Here is a 20,161-nt window from a genome sequence, read left to right as displayed (position 1 = left end):
TAGCAACAGATCCCAGTTTGACTCACAGATGCAAACCAGTGCAAGCCTGGCGAAGAAAAAAAACACTATTTAGGAGTTATGTAGTTACATAGCTACTGGTATCTGTCTTTTATTAAAGACTAATGATATATGTTGAACCTTCACCTTCTGCTGGACACATTTTATATCCATCATAAATTGTTTTTCGCTTACGAATGAAGAATATTCTAACATTAATGGTGCTGTATTGATTTTAGATAAATGTTTGGCACATTTACAAGGATTACACGGACTGTGAATAAATGGCGGGCTATTGTGATAACATAAAAGTTCATGAGAGCAATTGAATGCCGTTGGACGTTTGAGAAAAAGTCGTACTGCCATATGTTATTGCTACGACAGACTTCTGCTTTAACTTACAAAAATACTGGTAAGGTGAAACGCAAGTAATTCATGACATTCAACAGTGTGCATACAGTCAACATTTATTCAATATCTTATTAGTCGTATCTGTAGTCCAGAAGGTAAATGTATTAAATGTGTGTGCCCAGTCAGACCTTGTGGCCTCCCACTCCCACTGAAAATGAGCGATGTGCCACTTTCACCTCCTTGTGATGGATTTGCTTGCCAGGGCAGCAACTTTTGACCTTTTTAGGTCTTCTGCAAGTTGTTTTTTTTTCCCCCCCATTTCTGTGCACTGCTCTGTGCAGAACTTGTTTTTAATAGGCCAGAAATGTAGAAGCTTGTTGTGAGAGTTGAAGACATTATTTAGGTTTCATAATTCAGAACTGACACATAGGAATTCCTAAAAATAAGATAGTGAAGTACTTAGTGCTAGTATGGTGACTCAGAACTGGGCTTAATATTTGTAATGGCTGGGATTTTGTTTAGAAGTCAAAACAAAAAAAATACCTTCGTTTTATTTAATATGCTAGAAAAAGGCATTTTTCTTTACTCCATAGTACAAAATATTGCACTTCAAGTTTAGATTTAGCGAATTGTTTGGGATTTTATACATAGTTTAAGAACCATCTGAAAGGGAACCTTATTAGAAAAAAAAAAAGTTAAGAAAACAAAGTTGGGCAAAATGGAAATCAACAATTCAAGCCTCAAAGAAAGAATTGGAGCACCTCTAATCAGAATACATCCACTGTTGAAAACGTATAAGCTAGACATTATATTGCTTATTGCACAATTACAAATATTTACATTCATGAGTATATTTCAAAAACATATTAAGATACAATTTGAAGAGCTGGGACGTTATTGTCCTTTTCTCCCCACATTGAGACGTTTTTCTTTACTCCATAGGTGCAAAGAGCTGGAGACTAAAAATGAAGGGCAGGGGGTGAAATCATAGAGGTCTGTTGACGGTTTTCTCTGGATCTGGTGCACGGTTTAAACAACAGTGAAATCTGTATGTTTGGGCGCTGCATCGTGCAATCTAGCAAACACATGCAGCACATTATAGCGTTATCTGCTCTCAGATCTCCTCTCCCTGTGATTATTCCCCAGATCAACAGCTTGATGCTGAGGAGGGAGAGTGCTGCTATTTTCCCTCGTCGTCCCTCGCTGTTTGTATAATGGAGCTCTGCCTTTTTCCGGTTATTGTGTGGGAGCAGCTAAGAGGGCTGGGGGGGCTGGAGGAGGGGAGGCGGGTGGTTTAAGGCTAGGCTGGAGTCTGGATGGACAAGTCCAAATATCTGGGACGCACTCGCACCGAAATCTGCTGGTGGGCATTTCAGTGCGAGAAAGAAGAGGGTAACTAAACACGCCGACGTACGGCGCACACACACTCACCGACATGCAGGCCACTGGGGGGTAAGTTTATGAGCGTAAGCGAGACGGACTGTCTGACCAGGGGCTACCAGTCTTTTCCATCTCAGTTATGAGAAGTGAAATGAACGCAGAGAGGAAGCTGGAGAAGGGTGGAGAGGTTGAAAGGTAAAAGACGAGATGAGGTAGATAAGAAGAAATAAGGGAGCTTAAAAAAAAGAGCTCCCTAAGAAACTGACTCCTTAGCTTGGAATCACGCTACTCATCAAGTCACACATCCACTAGGGCAAGTCCAAACAGTAGTCTGCCCCATCCACAGCTACTCCACATTCCACTTTAATCAAAAGACAGCAGAACGGGGACGGGACAGGCCGGGAGGAAACGGGAGGAAGGGATGTGAAAGGACACAAGGTTTTGACCTAATGTTGCGCAAGAGACGAGAGGAAAAGAGCCGAGCAGAAGAAAAGCGAGGAGATGAACGCAGGAAAAGTGGGAGGAGGGAGATGGGGGGGTTGGTGGGGGTGGGGGAGGTCACGGAGACCCAAAATAGACAGAGTGACAGAGAGAAAGAGGAAGAGACAAACGAGGCCTGGAGCAGGGAGAGGGAAAGGAGGCGATCTGAAAGTGGCTGGGAAGTTTAGAGGAGAGAGAAAGCGAGCATCAACACATGTCAGTCTCCTTTCCTCTCTCAAGGAAATTACTCTCCTCGGACCGCCTCCCGCTCGTTCTCCGGCTCGTTTTGTTGCTCTAATAGAAAATCAAAAGAGAGAAGAGTGCAGAACTCTCCGGGGTGAGAAGAGGAGAACGTGTCTGAGAGAGAGCAGAAGGATGGGAAAGGAGCAGAAAGTCAACGGGAGGTGGAAGGGGAGAGCGGAAAGGGGTCGAAACCATGGGAGACGATGGAGATGGTGGTGATATGGGGGCGGGGAGAGGAGGGGTCTCCTATGGATCATCTGCCACAATTCATCCAACTGTGTCGCTCCTAATTCTTAATCTCTGTTAATCCATCATCTCTTTTTCATTTCAGTCCCTTATTACATCACGGACGGCTGCATGCAATTAAAGATGGAGCTGCAGCCGTTTGTGTCCGTCACTAATGAACTTCGGGTCGGTTTTCCTTTCCACCCATCGCATAATTACAGCAAGGAGGTCTTTCCTCGGATCATTCATGGTTCAAACTCAAATCTCCACCGACAACACTTGTAACTGTGTGGAAAAACAAAAACGTTAAATGACCGAGAAACTCTAAAGAAGGTCAACCTCTACTGACCCATTTTTAGAGAAACAAACACCCTTTGCCAGTTTCTACCTAAATTCAAGCCCTTCTGATTTCCCTTTAAAACAAACCATCTTGTGGCCAGCTTTTTGAACCACTACATAACAGCACACATCATAGTTAGGTCATCTGAGAGTGTACAAATATTCAGACCTCAGGTGCACATTTAACCCTGTCATGCATGAATTATGATCCTTTGTGTCAAGATTTGTTTTTTTCAATTTATTTTGTATTTTCTTAAGGCATAAAAAAGGTAGGAAAAGAAATTTTGTAAGAAAGAAAACAAAAAAAACATTTATTTTATTTTTTTTTAGGTGATCAATTGTAATGTTCTCCAAATACATCAGTAGTATTGCTCTTTAGGGGTTATCTGATGTCACAATATTTTTCTTTTTACCTGTCTGCAGTAGGAGGGACCGGGTCGGTCGGCGTGCTTTTTTGTCTGTCGGCCATATTGGATTTAACAAAATTAATTTCTTGCATTTGCAGTTGATGGCCAGTAAGTTGATAGTGTATTTTATGATGGATTAGTGTCCACTTTAGTGGTCTGTGTGCATTTATAACATAAAAATCCACAAGAAGCACAAGAAAATGGTTTTTAGACAGCTGCCCACTTTAGTGGCCACTATGCATGAAAGGGTTAATTTTCTACATTAGATTTTATGATACACCCAATTTCCATTGAGCGTCAGTCTAGTTTCCTTCAGTATTAAAATCTAAGTTTAATATGTGAAGGACATGAAATCTTCCAAACTGAAGAGGAGTAAGAAGAATTGAGCAACAAATTCCACAGGAAGATTTCAAAAGTTTAAAAAAGAACTCTCCGTTTCTGGAATATTTTAAGGAAAACGGGGCTTTACTCTGTACTTGTCACCCTTAGATGCATGTATGACGAAAAAGCTGGTGTTACCTAAAAAAAAACCTCTGTTGGCGAGAAAAGATTAAAAACACTTTCAACACGACGAGGCTCCGTCTTCACTTGCTACATTATATTAAAAGAAGAACTGATGCAAACCAGGGTGGAACTGGAAGCTTCTGGCCTGATCAGAAATGTGATGCGTCTAAAATGTTTAATTTTTATGAAACGCATCTTAGTTTGATTATGTTAAAATCGTTACAGCATACGTAGCTGCCTAACTTTTTACCCAGCTCCCACATTGGAGCGGACTCAAAGTTATCTCTCCATCCTGTTTAGCGGCGAAATATTCATCTCCAGCGTCGCTCTTATCACAAAACATTATCACCCTCTGGGTACTTCCTCTCTCCCACATGAGCAGTAAACACAGAAGACTCTAATAAAACTGCAGTCGTTTTCCAAACCAGAGGACACAGCTCTGCCAGAGGGCTCTCGCGGGTTCAGAGCGAGGCCACGGGTCTGCGCTGAACTCGGCCGCGGAGCGAGACGGAGCTGCGGGCGTCACCTCAACAGCCGGGAGTAAAACTGACCAGAGTAGAGGTCTCCGTTGCTGTAGGCCTTCCCGCGTCCCTCCTCATCGTTGGGCACGGCCGACACCTGCTTGGCCGAGGTGCAGCCCATGACCTCACTGTCTGAAACTTCTCCTCATCGCACTCGCACCTGGACGGGGCAGAGAGCAGAGATTTACAGTCACAACACACACACACACACACACACACAATAAAATGCACGTCAATGTGGAACTGGGTGCCGAAAGCAGAAGTTTTCTATGTTTTAGAAAACTGTACACACTTAACCTTTATTAGCTCTGTATCTGTCAACAAACCCAACTAAAAAAAAAAGTATTTGTATTTGCAACGTGTCAAAATATGAGAGAATTTGTATTAATTTTGTCGAATTCAGAAGATTACATTACAAACTTGGGGAAAAAACAAAACCCAAATGGTGGCATCATAACTTTGTAAGATTCTGATAATTCACACAATTTCAGTTAAGTGACGGTATGTGGATGTATTTTACACACCGCTTCCTTGCGTGACGTCACTGGAATAATCAACGCAAACCAGCCATAACATTAAAAATAATAATTTGTTGACTTCCATACGTCTCATTAAATTTTCCAGATGCCTGAAGATGCCACATTAGACTATAGACCAGAGTAAACAGATAAGAATGTCAGTCATACAGTTGAGGAACGAGATCAATCCCAGAAGAAAATTAAACGGCTTTGTGAAGATGCTGCCGATAAGACGGCAAGAGGTGTCATTATCCGCAGTAAAGAAACGGTTTTCCTAGAAGCAGCATTCAGCTTTGATGCATCTCAAACTTACGGAAAATTGCAAAGGAGCTAAAACACTGCGTTTCTTTAAATCGAGACCAATACCCCACCTGTTCAGAGCCGCTTCTGAACCGTAACAAGTGGAACATTTGATGTGCAATGCCTTGTTGCTGAATTGTGCCATGCAAATAAGCTTGATTGATTTAGAAAATAATTATTTTTGACATCGTAACTGAGTCAAAAGAGAAAACGTTTAGTTTGTTTTAATGTCAAATTACTGAGCGTATCCGGAGGAAGCTGATGAATCAGTTCAACAACAATATTAAACTTTATTTCAATCATCTTGAACATGTGGTAGCATCTCCCCACCCAGCAGGGGGGCCCGACACAAAGCAGTGAGGATCGTTGTCAGTCAAACGGATCGTCGGCGGACTCCATGTCAGTCACTAAGACATAACGCCATCATTGTCAGATCCCTTCTGATTGCTGCCAGTGAGAATCTGTTTTGCTCAAACGAAACTGAGACGAAGAGGAGGGCGAAGAGGAGAACGGCTTGACAAGGGTCAAGAAAAGGATGGACAATAGAGTGAGAGAGGAGGGGGGAAAAAAATGAGTGGAGACCTTCAAACGCACCGTCTGACCCTCCTTCCACCCTCAGAGCGTTTGAAGTTGGACAGGCTCAGTGTTTATTCCTGTGTTCAGGCGGAGCCAACCGGACCCGTCTTATCCAGCTACAAAGTACCAGGTGTATGTGGCGCGGAGAGACGCTGAACCAGCGCTCTGAGACTAACTGAGCTTCAATTTGCTTTAGACGACTCAGTCGAACGGTAGGAGGATTTGCCTTCCTGGTGAATCAACGTTAATCTCTAGAGCCCGAACGGGAGCTCACGCTTGTTTCCCGACGGGCCTCAACCGGCGAGACGGAGCCGTAGCAAGGGAGCAGCAATCAGGCAGACGCCGCTTGCAGAGCTGGTTGTTGTGCCGTCACCTCTGGTGCTCCTGGGACGCCTCTCGCTGCAGCTCCGACTCGGCCTCACACCAATCCCACTGTAGCCATCAGGATGATCTTTCTACAGTCAGAGGCACGTTGTCATAAATAATCTCATCCGGCGTAATCCGCCCGCGCTGAATGAGCAACACAAACGAGGATCTTGCACCGATCAAGACGAGGTGTGTGTGCAGAGTAACGAGCTGTCACAGGTGGAAGCAGCAGAGAGAGCGCTACAGAAAGTATTCACACCCCTGCTTTCAAATTTTGTAAGATTAAAACCAGAAATGTTAGCAAAACTTCCAACAAAACAGGTTCAGAGTCCAACACAAAGGAGCAATGAATTATGAAGTGGACGAAAAACGATGTGGTTTTGGAACTTCTTTTTAACAAAAGATCTGAAAAGTGTGGAGTACACTTTGTGTCCAGTCCCTCTTTGCTTGGATAATAAAATCCAGGGAAACCAACTGGAAGATGACAGTAGAGTATTTGAAAGAAACGACCAAGATAATGTAGAGAAATATTGCAAATATTGACAGTGACAAACCCACAGTTTCCACCCTATGGTAAATAGTAAATGGCTGGTACTTGTTTAGCGCTTTATCGAGTCCAGAGCGCTTCACACGAATATGGTGGAAAAGTACTGAATAGTAGTTTATGTCAGTTATAGGGATAAACGACAGCAGATACAGTTTGAAACACAGTCAAGTAAGACGCATTAGATGAGACTTAGATTGAACTTTTTTGGCCTATTTGAAAATGCAAAACAAACCCTTCTCATCACCTGAAACGTCATTCTCACTGTGAAGCAGGGTGGTGGCTGCATCATGATTTGGCTTTTCTGCAACTGGGACCAGTAAGCTGGTCAGACCTGATAGGAAGATGAACGTAGCTACCGGTAAATATGGGGAGACGCAACCCTGGGTGAAATTACGTTAGATGTTGCAATGGTAACCGACGCAGCAATTTACCGCACCAAACAGAATTACATCATGGTAGTTGGCAGATTTTCCAAGTAACTCGCTAGACAGGTTAGATGTCAGATTGTGGAAAATGTGGCTATGATATTTCAAGCAAAACACCCAACAGGCTCATAGTTTATCAGGAGGACGTTCATGGATCCGCTGTTCAGAAAAGGCAATCTGTTGACAGGATAACTATTGGTTGTGAAATTCAAAAAGCTATACTGTATGGGAGAGCGGCAAGAAGAAAGCCATTGTTGAAAGAAAGACACAGGAAATACAGTTTGCCATAAGCCAGTGTTTCTCAACCCTGGTCCCACCGCACCCCTGTCCTGCATGTTTTAGGCATTTCCCTTCTGCCACACACCTGAATTGTATCTCTGGGTGATTAACAGGCTTCTGCAGTATTGGATGGTCATGCAATCATTTGAATCAGCTGTTCTGGAATAGAGGCACATCTAAAACATGCAGAGCAGGGGGGCGGTGAGGACCAGGGTTGAGAAACACTGCCGTAAGCCATGTTGGGGACACGGCAAACGCGACAAAGAAGCTGTTCTGGTCTGAGACTAACAACTAACCTTTCAGCCAACATGCCAAATGCTATGCGCCAGAAAACTAACATCACTCTGAACACAGCATGCCTGCTGTTGAACAAGGAGGTGGTAGTATCATGTGGTGAGGAACAAACCAACACAGGAATATTAGAGGCGTCAACTTGTGAAGGACTATACATACATACAGCCAGAGCTACAATTTAGTGGCTTAGATCAAAAGCATATTCATGTGTTAAAACGGCCTAGTCAAAGTCCAGCTCAATTAAGAATCTCCGTTCAATCCGTTCAAGTAGAGCTATTCTGCAAACAAGAATGGACAAAAATCTCCACCTCTAGATGTGCAATCTAATTGACCTGAAGCTGAGTCTGCAGCACAGGCTACTACTAATAATACTACCACTGCTACCACATCGCATTAAAAACCCAACAAAGCACATACACAAATGAATGAGTGCCTTTTCAAGGCGCCGTGTCAGCGCGGAGGAACTGAAGTAAATCTCAGTTGAGCAGAAAAGCAGGAACTCCCTTCAGGAAAACCTCTGGAGGAGGTGTATTGAGAAATCTGTGCAGCCTTGACAGATTTGAAGTTTCAAAGGGTCCTTGGTGTGTGGGCAGCATCTGTTTGAAGAGCTTTGATTTGTGTGTATTGAAGCACCAAATTGTGAATAGGAACTGGGTAAAAATAGACCCGGCAGACGAAGAACTGTTGTTGTGCGGGGATAATGTTAGGCTTTGTGGAGCCGCAAGCTGCTATTACTTGGATTTAAGGCAAGTAGACGGACTATTACACAGCAGAATACACCTATAAATACATAGAGAGGCTTATAAAAAGGCAAAAGGTCGCAAAGTGTCTTATAACACAATTTTTAATACCCAAAGAGCCAGAAAGGCTTCTCCTCAGCCACTGTGGAAAGCATATAGGCCGAAGAAAATACAATTTTTTTTAAAAAACAAAGCACAGACAGTTTCCTGTCAAAGCCTCACCAGTATCAGAATATTCCAGTTTCCAACTCGTTTGCATCCTCCTACGCCTTTTTTATTTTTATTTTTTTTCACATGCGCTTAAGCATCTAAAGTGCAGCTGGAATTGGCGTGAGCCGGTCCTTCAGCGCTCCACGCACAGGTCCACTCTCCACCACGAGCAGGCCCGCGGCGTGGCGCCGCTCGATGTTGATTTAACCCACAGGACAGCTGCACCGTGCCACTCAGAGCTCGCCCGCACCCGTTAAAATCTAAAGTGTGTCAATGGGGCAGGCTTAGTCCAGCGAGCGCGCCAGCCGTCTCCCTTTCCCACACACACATAAACACACGCTGAGCCGACATGATCTGATAAACGGGCTACATGTGACAGGGATAAAAACAAAGATCCCGACTGCATGTAGCTCCAGATGCCTCGCACTCGTGCTTTCCAAAACAAAGCTGCATCTTTCTTCGTCATCTGCAAACGCCACTCTTGTCAGGCTGCAGTTCTTGCATTCCTTCTATGATGAAGCTCCATTTGCACATATAAAATACCTCGTCAGAAAATGTTGAGCTTTGGAAACGCACGGCTCTGACTCATTCTAAAAGCACGATAAGTTGCGTGGCATCCTCAACACCAAGCAGCAACTCAGACACATAAAATGGAGACGAATTGGCAAACAGAAAAACTTGCCCACGCCTGCAAACTTTGAAACTTGGGACGTGACATGCTCCGAGTTCTGAAAAGAAAAGAAAAAAAAAAAAAAAAAAGCCAACTTTACAAGGGAGTTTGTCAAAGGAGGAACTTGTAGATGAGTGGGGTGGGGTGGGGTGGGGGACCTGATGAGGGAGATACACATGCTTGCATAAACATGCACTGTGCTCACAGGCAGAGAGGTGTGAAGGTTTCTCAAACACTAGGTTGAGCCAGAGGCAGAGCAATCAGCCTCGGAGCCTGAAAAACTGGCTCGACAGAAGTGAAAGAGTGAATGAGAGAGAGAGGAGTCACACATGGAGGTTTTACTGAACCAGGACTTGTTTTTGCCTTTTTTTCTTTCTTTTTTTAACTTCCCTAACATCAAGGCCTCAGTGTGATGAGGAAGAGACGAAGATTTACCTGTGGAGGGAGACTCACCTCTCCTGGGCAGGCCCTTCATGTGAAACACAGCTTTATCAAGTCACTCTGTGTCTCTGCACTTCTCTATATTAAACTGAAGTCAACTGGGCGGAGGTGAGCCCTACTGAAAACCAGAAGTTTCCACACCAACAGAGGTTTTAGCCAATTCACATGACATGTCAAAAAAGTGACACCACTGAATAGATGTTTTTCTCTCTCTCTCTCTTTTTTTTTTTTTTTTTTACAAATTAAATAGTATTGAATCTATTGTATTAGTTAAAAAAAATATGAAAGGTCAGCTGGCAGATCAGCTGCTGAATTGTTTATTTTCAGCTTGATTAACCTTTTATTTAGTTCTTAAGAGGGACACATTTCTAAATCTTGGTCCTTCAAAAAAAGAAAATACATTTCCAACAACATTTTCTGAAAAAAAGTCCACATTAAAGCTATGTGGGGTTCTTATGTTTCTTCATTTAGCAGGTCAGTGAGGTCATCACTCCTGAATTGCCTCCACTATACGATCGTCCTCCTCACCTTTGCCCCCGAGCCATTTAGATAAGTCTGTTCTGTTTGAATGCACCCGAGATAAAAATGAAACGCGACTAAATAAAGTCACAAGCGTCTGCGGTTGCTAGGCCATCGTCATGATACTGGAGGCAAACATGCCCCAGATCACATGGAGGGAACAACTCATGGCAGCGTGTATCTCGGGTCCTGTCATGACCTGGCGCTAACGTGTGTCACAAGTGGACAGCTCAACGGTAGTAAAAATCTGTCCAGTGCGATTTAGGAGCAAATAAACAGGCCTGCTGATATCCCTGTAAAGTCAAATTCAGTCCTGTTTCTGCGGAGTAATTTACACAGCTCTTGATAAACTTAGGTATGCAGCCCAAGATGAGTGACATGGGAGAAGTGGAGCAGACCAGAATGATTTATGACTTCACAGAGCTGCGATCATCCACTCTAGTAAAACTGAACTGGTGGAGCTCCTTGAAACTGCATTTTCATTTTGGCCATAATAACTAGAGAATGACTGAAGGAGTCACAGTGAGTCTTTAAAACCCAAGAATGTTGTATCACCCGTCAAGCGCGGTGGTGGTGGCATCATGCTGTGGGCTGAGGTAGACCATTTGAAATGTATTCCAAACACTGGTTAAACAAAAGCCTTGAGGTTTTTGCAATGGCCAACTCAAAATAACAACACACACCCATTAGTAGTTCTGGCAACATACCAAGGATAACATCATGAGAATAAGTTGTTTTTGTTGCTTTTTTTTTGTGTGTGTATATAAATCAATAAGAATTCAGGCAGCCAATTCATTAAAACCTCTCGTTGTTCAGCTCCAGTACTCCAGGTTCAGTGTCTCTGCTCCAACACGGCCGATTCAAATGGTCCAAATTTCTCCTCAGCATGTCAATGTTCTGCAGAGGCCTGGTAATGAATCATCTTTTATTCAGGTGTGCTGAACCAATGAAAGAAGTAAAAAAAAAAAAAGTACAGAATATCGGCCCTTGGATTAGTAATTACATGGAAAATGGGCAGAGAGAAAAGGAAGGGAAAGACATGCTGCAAACGGCCCAAAGGTTAGGGAATCAAACTCCAGGCGGCTGCGTCACGGACTGATGGCCTCCAAGCAGTGAGCTCGTTCTGCCTCTACGCCCAACATTGCTGTTTATAGAAGGCATTAATTTCTAGGGGGAACTTGAGAAAGAAAACCAGGTTTTTATGCAGTGTGGTAAATATCTGGTTTCAAATCTATGCATTAAAAAAAAAAAATTGGCAGCAATAACTGTTTTTAAGGGCAAAAAAAAAAAAAAAACCCCACACTGGTTTTAATATGGAAGCATAAAAACCATCTGCAGCACTCCCTGATGAAGTGATCACTAACACAGTGTAAACTTTGTGGCAACATGTTCTGTCACTGTGTCATCGTTTTGCAGCGGCGAGACCCCCTGATGAAGAGCCGTGTCTGTTGCGCTGCACAATGTCGCCTGCGTCTCTGCGGCTTCGCCTCCCCCACCCCGTTCCCTACTCCTCTGACAGAACAGTACTTCAGCGCAACTTCAAGTCCAATACATCATAATATTTACTTTAAGCAGGCAGCAAACGCCTCACCTCTAATCTCCTTGCAGTTTGGGCTCTACATCAGTCTGACAAGCCACACCAACGCAAACACGCCGCTCTTAAATGGAATGCTGTTAACTTAACGAATGGCTGCAGAGTTTCTTAGCCTCTCAATTTTAAAGATCTTCCCTTCAATTTGTTACGACACTGGAGACATTTTCAAACAAAAAAAACGCTTAGCCAATTTGGGTTTTAACATCTTTCAAAATAAATTAAACCGCACAATCCCGAAGCTGGCTTCCAACTCAGCCATGAGGTGAGGGGGCCATTTTGGTTTTATTTTGACATCCGGACAAACTTGGATAAGTTAAAATTTATAATAGTCAGAAATATCTGGACTGGGATGAAGCGGAGATGCTTCTGATCACAATTTGCAAATCAATAATGATAATTTCTCAAAAACCCAAACTTATTTGGGTTTTTGAGAAATTACAAAGCTTTCCTCTTAAAGCACCTCGGGAGACATTATGTGGCGAGTGCTACTGTCAGCAACTCCAAAACCAAAATGATCAGAGCAGGACGAAAGCCGGATTGTTGGGGCGTCATGTGGCTCGGTGGTTGCCTGAAAGTCTTCCCCTTCCCCACTTCCTGTCCAGCTACTAATGAATAAAGGCCACTTATGCCAAAAACAACAACAAAAAAAACCTTAAAAAAAGCCAGGTTGGAATGTGAAATCTGAAAATATAAATCAATGTAAAAAGGAAGTTTTTTTTTTTTTTACAAAAGTCATTGAGAGAAATGAAATTAAAACACGACCTCACTGAAGAAATCCTAGCCAAAGATAAAGTTGCAATAATAGCATGAAGAGACGTTTTCCTCGGATTCATGTCTGATCTTTACACTGACTGCTTTAATATATTTATTTACTAATATGAGTGCGTCTGTTCATCGTGTGGTTTTTTTTTTTCCAAGCGACAGCTGCAAGGCCGACAGAGTGGGCCCGCTCCGGCGCAGCAGCCAACCACGCAAGGTCAAACTTGTTTACGTTTTCTTACCCAGATCCATCTGAATTGCTAACAAACCGGCCCACGAGCTGCAAAAAAAAAGAGGATCCCCGCATTAATATTCATTAGTAATTACCAAGACTGAAGGAAATAAATATCCTTCACCAGCATAACCGGTGAGCAGCGTGCTGCAGGATAAATTGTTTCAAATCCGTTATGTTGGCTGATAAAAAGAAAAAGAGCGCGCTGAAATGTTTCCCTGTTTCAGGCCTGCGCCGAGGAGCTGCAGAGGAGTCTCTGTGCCTCACATCTCAAAATGGCTGGTGTCGGGGTGCTGTGGTGGCGCAGGGGCAAAGCACAACCCACGTATTGAGGCCTTGGTCCTCGTGACGGTGGTTGCAGGTTCGATTCCTGGCCTGGTGACATTTGCTGCATGTCTTCCCCCCTCTCTCATTACCCTATTTCCTGTTGAACTACTTTCAAATAAAGGCCACTAGAGCCAAAAAACCTTTAAAAAAAAAAAGGATGGCGTCATGTCCATGACGCTACTCCGTCCAGATGAGAACCAGCTCTGTTCCTCTTACATCAACAAGGCATCCCTTTAAGAGCCTACCAACAGTGAACAATTGGGTTGGTTCGTAATGGCAATGTGAGCAATCATACTGGTGCAAACTTTCCTAAATTGGGAAGACATTTGACACGTGATGGTCAGTCGTGTGTGTGTGTGCCAAAATCATCACAATGACCCAAATGTCTATGCTGTACCTTTATCCAGCAGTAATGCAGCAGCACATTTGTTTTTGTGGGTTAATTTTTACATACATATTTATTTTAGGCACATGCACTAGCTTGGTCCAATTATTCTTGATTTTGAACCTTCTTTGCATACATGGCCAGAAAAAATATTGCGGCACTGTTGCCTTGTAGCAAGAAGGTCTAGAGTTGGAATCCCAGTCTGGAGTCTTTCTGCATGGAATTGGCATGTTTTGCCCGTTTAGTGTGTGGATTCTCTCTGGGTACTCCAGCTTCCTTCAACGTCCAAAACCTGAACTTAGGTTCATTCGTCTCTCTAAATTGGCCTCAGATATATGAGTGTGTGCATGGTTGTTTGTCCTGTGTCTATGTTGTTCAAATGATGGACTGGCAATCTGACCGCCGGAAATAGGCACCATCTCTCCCACAACCCCGCAAGGATAATCAGGAACAGACGGTAGATAGATAAAATTTGCAGATTCACAAAATAAAAGGGTTTTAGCGGGTTTTGACACAGAAAAATAAGAAGTTTGTTCCAGTACGGTCAATGCTTTTACAAAATACAAAGGGAAAATTATTAAATGTGAAATAAAACTCTACTGTGGATCAAGGAGATTGCCTTCTCAGTCCAAACAAAAGCTAATAAAAGTTACGCTGTTTACATAGTTTAAAAGGCACAAGCATCCCTCATGTGCGTAAAACTGGTATATATTTTTTTGATTGTTTGATTAATCAGATGTCTGTCTTTTCAGACACAAGGATTCCTGAATCGAAGCAAACAGTCCATGTAAATCCGATTCACGACCCTTGGACTGACTCCATCCTGTTCCGTTGCAACCAGAAACTCGAATGTATTTCGTTCAAACTGTGTTTGATAGAGCAACGCAAAGTAGGGTGAAATGGGAGGAAAATCATATCCGGTTCTCCATTTTTATTCCCACCTATAAACTTCCAAAAAGTGTTTTACGCGTTTGCATTCAGTAGAACCATCTTTTGCTGGAATTACAGCTCCAAGTCTGTTGTCCTTTATCAGCTTTGCAACGTTAGATAAACTTCTTTCTCCATTCTTCTTTATAAATTAGCTCAACCTTATTTGACTGAGAGAATCCATAAAACATCAATTTTTCCAACTCTCGACAGAGATTCTCGGTTGGATTTCGGTTTGGACTTTAACTGGGCCATTCTAACACAAGAACCCACTTTGATCTAAAGCATTTTGTTGTAGCTCTCAATGAATGTTTGGGGCTGTTGTCCTGTTGGAGGGTAAACATCTGGCTCCATTTACAACTTTTATTATTTCTCTATTCTATCTCATATCAACTCTGAACTCTGCCAAAGACAACTAGTGGAGTTGAGGCGTTCGTGGTTTGTGGCATTTAGCCCAGAGAGTTACATTTTGGTGTTATCTGACCAGAGTACCTACCAACACGTCATCCCCTGTACCACTTGTGGTACACTTTTAATACGGCCTTTCTTTACCGATGATTCTCTTCTCGACTTGTCCTTTCAACAGATTCTCCCACCTAAGCTGTGGGTCTTCGCTGCTCTTTCAAAGACTCTCTGATTAATGCTCTCTTTTCCTGGCCTGTGAGTGTAGGTGGAGCGTGGAATATTGTTTTATAATCCAACCCTGCTTTAAACTTCTCCACAACTTTCTCCACCACCTGTCTGCTGTGTTCCTTGGTCTTTATGATGCTGGTTGTTTTTTTTGGTTTTTTTTAAATACCTGAACAACAGCCAAAGTTCGTAGTTTAATCATCATTTATTCACCTCTTCAACACACAATTGTTCCAATATCTTTAAACCTGTAGACTCTGGGTGAAGGTTTAACACTCGTTAGATTATCATAATATTGGCTCGCAGACATCCCTCTGGGTCCTTTTTATGCACAACAAAGAGAACAAAAGATCCTCTTACTTTAGAGGGAGAAACTGAGAAGGATGATCCAAAAGAACCAAAATAAAAAATTAACAAAAAAAAAAAAAGGTTAAACCAATGCAGCACTCCGTCTCCATCTCTTGTTCCAGCTGGGCTCTGAGCAGAAACTGAAGTGTAAACACAGTCACGGACGCACAGACAGATGCTGCGAACAGACACGAGCGCACCCCGCGAAAGGCCGTTTCCCCCGCTGACATAAAAGGCGCGGAGTCAGAAGACGGAACCGGCGCAAACACAGCCCACAACCACGCAACAGCCGCACGTCTCCTGCAAGCGCGTGCAGACACGTGGAAAACCCAAAGCACCACATCACAGCGCACGGACTGCACGGGTCTGCACCCATGGCGTTTGATGCAGCGACATTTGCAGGTTTGACCGTTGCCGAGTCGGGCAGACGACCCAGCAGTCCAGCGCTGCCCTCAGCCGAAGCGAACGCAGAGGGATCAGGTTGTGCTGGCCTTGTGCTTTCTGCACCGCAATGTAGACTACATCATCTCACCTGACAGCACAGTGACTGCAAAGCAAACACGAGCCGCATGTGAGAGACAGACGCGGAAACTCCCTCCCAACGCCCGCGCAGGGACGAGAAGACATCCTGGTCGTCAAGGAAACCCTCCACCAAGTTGTTACGTGAGGACCCCGACGGGGGTCAAACGCTCATCTGAGCTGCTTTTCATCAGTTGGGGGTGAAGGGGGCATGGGGCAGATGATGGTGGTGATTGAAAGGGTGAGGAAGGAGAGAGGAGGAGGGCTAGGAATAGCTCCTCCTCATGCCTCAGAGAAAGGGAGCAAAAAAAAAAAAAAACTAAATAAAGTGAGGAGGAGTGAGACTTTTGGTGCTTTCTGTACAGTCACCAGATCAAAAAGCCATATGTGAGCAATAAGCACGCACATAAACAACATGCTGCGCAGCAAAGACGTGAAGGAAGGCAGATGAGAAATAAACCACGAAGCAGGCTTAACAGATCTACGGATTACTGCTGACTGACGTTCAACACATTTTAAGTGTCAAAATTTCAGAGGTTTCAACACTCACATTTTCATAGTCCTTTATTTTTTAGACAATTATAGGCAGGTTACTGTGGATTTGTGGCAGATATTTCAGCAGTGGTCAAATGTTTGAATGTGGAGCCAGCAAAAACCAACGACTGTCGGGAAATGTAGCGAAGGTCGGCTGGACAAATAGACACTGGGCAGACAGATGGACTCAAGTAAAACGGATGGATGGATGGATGGATGGATGGATAAACCAAAGAACAGATGGATGAATGAATGGACGGATAAGTAGCTGGATGAGTAGATACGCAACATTTAGACACTGAGACAATGAAAAAAAAAACCCAGACTAGAATTAAAAAGATTTTCCTCACTCTACTTTATATTCCCATCATCATCATCATCATCATCATCATCATCATCCAGACCTGAAAGTGACCCGGATCAAATTCCAAACTTTTCCAGACCGTGTAGGAAGCTTGTAACAAGTCCTGCACTGTCCCCAACCAGGAGCTGCATAACAAATAATAAAAGGACATCTGTACTGCAACTCATTTTATGCTAAAGTCTTCAGTAACAAGTGACTGTAAGCAAGATTTCAAGGCAGATGGTTGGAAAACTTCTGGAGAAGAGTCCGTTTTAAAATAGACACGATTCTAATGAGCCATAAACGAGCCTGTTTTGTCAAGTCTGCTCTTGCTGTCACGTTGTTACTCATTTCCAGCAGTTCCTGACCCTCCTCCTTTTGAGCAGTCACAAGCACAGAACCGGCACCGGGTGTAAGCAAACTTTACAAGCAATCTGAAATTGACAGATATTAAAGAAAATTATTGATGGCTTTAAAATGATCAGTGAATACATTAAGAGTGACTCAGAAATTTGTCCTCAAATCCCAGAGGATTTGAAACGTCGATCATTAAAGACAAGGATCGCATCCCACGTCTCTCTAACCATACAGCCAGATATAGATTTAAAGAAAAGCAGCAAAAGCAAACGAGCTGGAATAGCAGTGCTTGTCAACTGAACGAGTCATCCAGGACATGTTATTATTGTCCCCGGCAACAGTGTCTTCAATCAGAGGCTTCTTCAGATTTGCATCAACACTGACTGCTACTGGAGGTCCTTCGTGCCCCGCTGCATCACCGTCCACAATGACTCTTTCTTGGGTGATATGATCTATGATGCGTTTTATTTCACCTGGGGATAAAGTATTTTTGAAATAAAAAGAATTTCTGCCGCTTGTGTCTGAGCAGAGAAACATGTTACATCATAGCGGCTTGTCAGTGTACGGTAGCACTTCTTCTGTGGTGTCTTGTAATCACAAGGAGAACGGCTGAACTAACTCAGATGCTGAAAGATGTAAGTAAGACAAAAGCTTGAGAAACGTCACGTTATAATGTGAACTGATAGGTTTTCTTGTCTTGTAGTGATGTGTAAGTTAAAAAAAAACACATCCAGTTTATTTAGTGTGATCTGAGTAGCAAAAGAATATTTCACCGTCTAATTAAGATTGTGCAATGTCAAAGGTACTGTGACGATTGAGATATTATTGGATTCTGAAACCCCACATTTTTCTGTTGTTCTTTTAGCTTTTATGGGAACTGGCATAATTAATACTTGTGTATATGCTAAAGGGAAATAGCAAGAAAAGGCAAAAGTATAAATGAATATGTTTAAAAAGATGTTCACTTGTATTTTGTACAGCCACTGCAAAACATCTGGGAGGACACCGTTCGGATTTCAAGAAACGTAGGCAACAACTGAATGCAGACTGGAATATCCAGATTTCATAACCAAAGCTCTTCTACTTTCATTTTGAACATGAGAAAGCACGCAGTCTGGCCAATATGCATCATCATGACTTTCAAATCCAAACAAGGCTTCATGCAGAACATCGGCATCCCCCACAACATCAGCCAAAAGTCAGCGTTAGGCACACCCGACACCATAATAGTCATTCCAGTCAACACCAGAAGGAAGAAGAGAACCCCACTGGTCAGCAGTCAGACTGAAAGTTCATTCAAACACATTCTAGCTCTGTCAATGGGGTCAAACTCCAGCACCAACACAAAAGTTGAACCAACTCAAAATGAATGTCAAAAATTGTCAAAAGTCCCCTGTCCTTCATGATGTTTACAAATTGTGCTTCCTCGTGTCATTGACCTAAATACACCCAAAGCATACATGTTTTCAGTTCGATTTGGTGGGTGGGGGGGGGGTACATAACTGGATAATATCTTTAATTTGTTGTTGAGTTGTGCTGGAGTAGCTGGTGAGCTTAAATTCCGGGGTTTGGGGAACCCAACGTGAAATCTGCTTAGGGTTTTTCATACAACCTTGGAGCAGCTCTGCATTAATAAATAACTGCTCGATATAACACACCGAAGAGCCGAGCGGGGAGTCGTTAAGTCACAAGGGTCCCTGTGCAGGAGCAGCGGCATGCAGCCCCGTGCAGCCCCGAGGCTCGAGCAGCTGTGTCCGGGCTGCATCACAGGGAGACACTGGGCGCTTTGTTTTCCCCCCCAGGGCAAGGCAGATCGGCGGGGGAGCGGGCTTCAACCCGAGTCTGTGTGCGGTTGGACTTCCTCGGTGTGTGAACGGCCTGCAGCCTCGCTGTGCACAGGTCTCCCCTCTGTCCGTCCTGAAACAGTCGGCCTCAGAGAGCAGCGGGACAGGGTGGCACAGCCAACCAGGATGAGTGGAAAATTTGAACTGCGCCGAGGCAAAGCTGTCCGAGGCAGCCCCCCACCCCCCCCTGCCGCCCGTCACACAGGACGTCTCACTTTCGCTTCTTCTCCTGTCGTAATTAAAGCGTGAAAAATAACATCAAAAGCAGCAGTCGCGTTGTCTCAAGGAGCCCCGCAGACAACAAAATGCGAAGCTCCGTGTGCGCGGACGAAGGAGAGCGCCGGATAATCACGGCTCACTCAGGAAACAGCGAGAAATTACCCACAACGTGGCTCTGACTGGGGCATAAACCGCACCTTTGTGAGACCACTGGAAAGTAACTCACGTTTGTACTTACTCAGAGGAACCGGTGTGGCTCGGTCCACTGGAGGAACAGCCAGACAGCCGGGTCGTACGGTCTTCCGGGGCTGTGTGCCGGGGGTGAGAGCGGAGCTATGGAGACTGGGAAGCTGAGAGCTGAGAGGACTGAACGTAAACTGTGGCCTGCGTCATTTCATCAGGATGCCACTAATGCGCGGCGCGCAGCAATGCAGCCATCTTACCCCACCGACTCACCAATCACTGCTGGAGCCGAGCTGCTCAGAGCCTCTGGAGTCGGCAGTGACTGGGGCTGAGGGTTGGATCACACCTCTTTCTAATGCGAGGGATCCAATACTCTTAATTTGACCAACGTGACTGGAAATAAATAATTCAAATAGTGGCAGGAATTAACCGAATATTAAGGAAACTGTAATGCGTGCAGTTTTGAGGGTAGGGGTTTAAGGCTAACACATTTTTCATGAAGGTTCATTAGTAGACATAAGTAGAACAAAACTTGCAACCTGATGAAAAAAAAAATGAATATATAATTGTCTCAATTGAGTATGGAGGACCAAAAGTGCCACAACTCGGTGATTCATAAACTGTTAAA

General features: G+C 43.8%; 1 protein-coding gene across 2 annotated transcripts in view; it reads right to left on the bottom strand.

Moving 5' to 3' along the window:
* LOC103142534 (uncharacterized protein C1orf21 homolog) overlaps positions 1-19,791 on the bottom strand; it is a 32,151-nt gene extending 12,360 nt beyond the window's left edge. Inside the window, exons 1-2 of one of the 2 annotated variants that reach the window (XM_016674652.1) lie at positions 19,585-19,791; positions 4,478-4,607 (exon numbers count right to left, since the gene is read on the bottom strand). In XM_016674652.1, coding sequence (XP_016530138.1) covers positions 4,478-4,568 — 91 coding nt within the window. In that variant the 5' untranslated portion in view covers positions 4,569-4,607; positions 19,585-19,791. The remainder of the gene's footprint in view (positions 1-4,477; positions 4,608-19,584) is intronic. The other variant, XM_007558633.2, reaches the window with a different exon arrangement.
* Positions 19,792-20,161: the final 370 nt, after the last annotated feature.

Source organism: Poecilia formosa, unplaced genomic scaffold (assembly GCF_000485575.1).
Source record: "Poecilia formosa unplaced genomic scaffold, Poecilia_formosa-5.1.2 Scaffold98, whole genome shotgun sequence".
NCBI lineage: Eukaryota > Metazoa > Chordata > Actinopteri > Cyprinodontiformes > Poeciliidae > Poecilia > Poecilia formosa.
The sequence above is the reverse complement of the archived record's forward strand: the minus strand, read 5'-3'. Positions and strand labels throughout refer to the sequence as shown.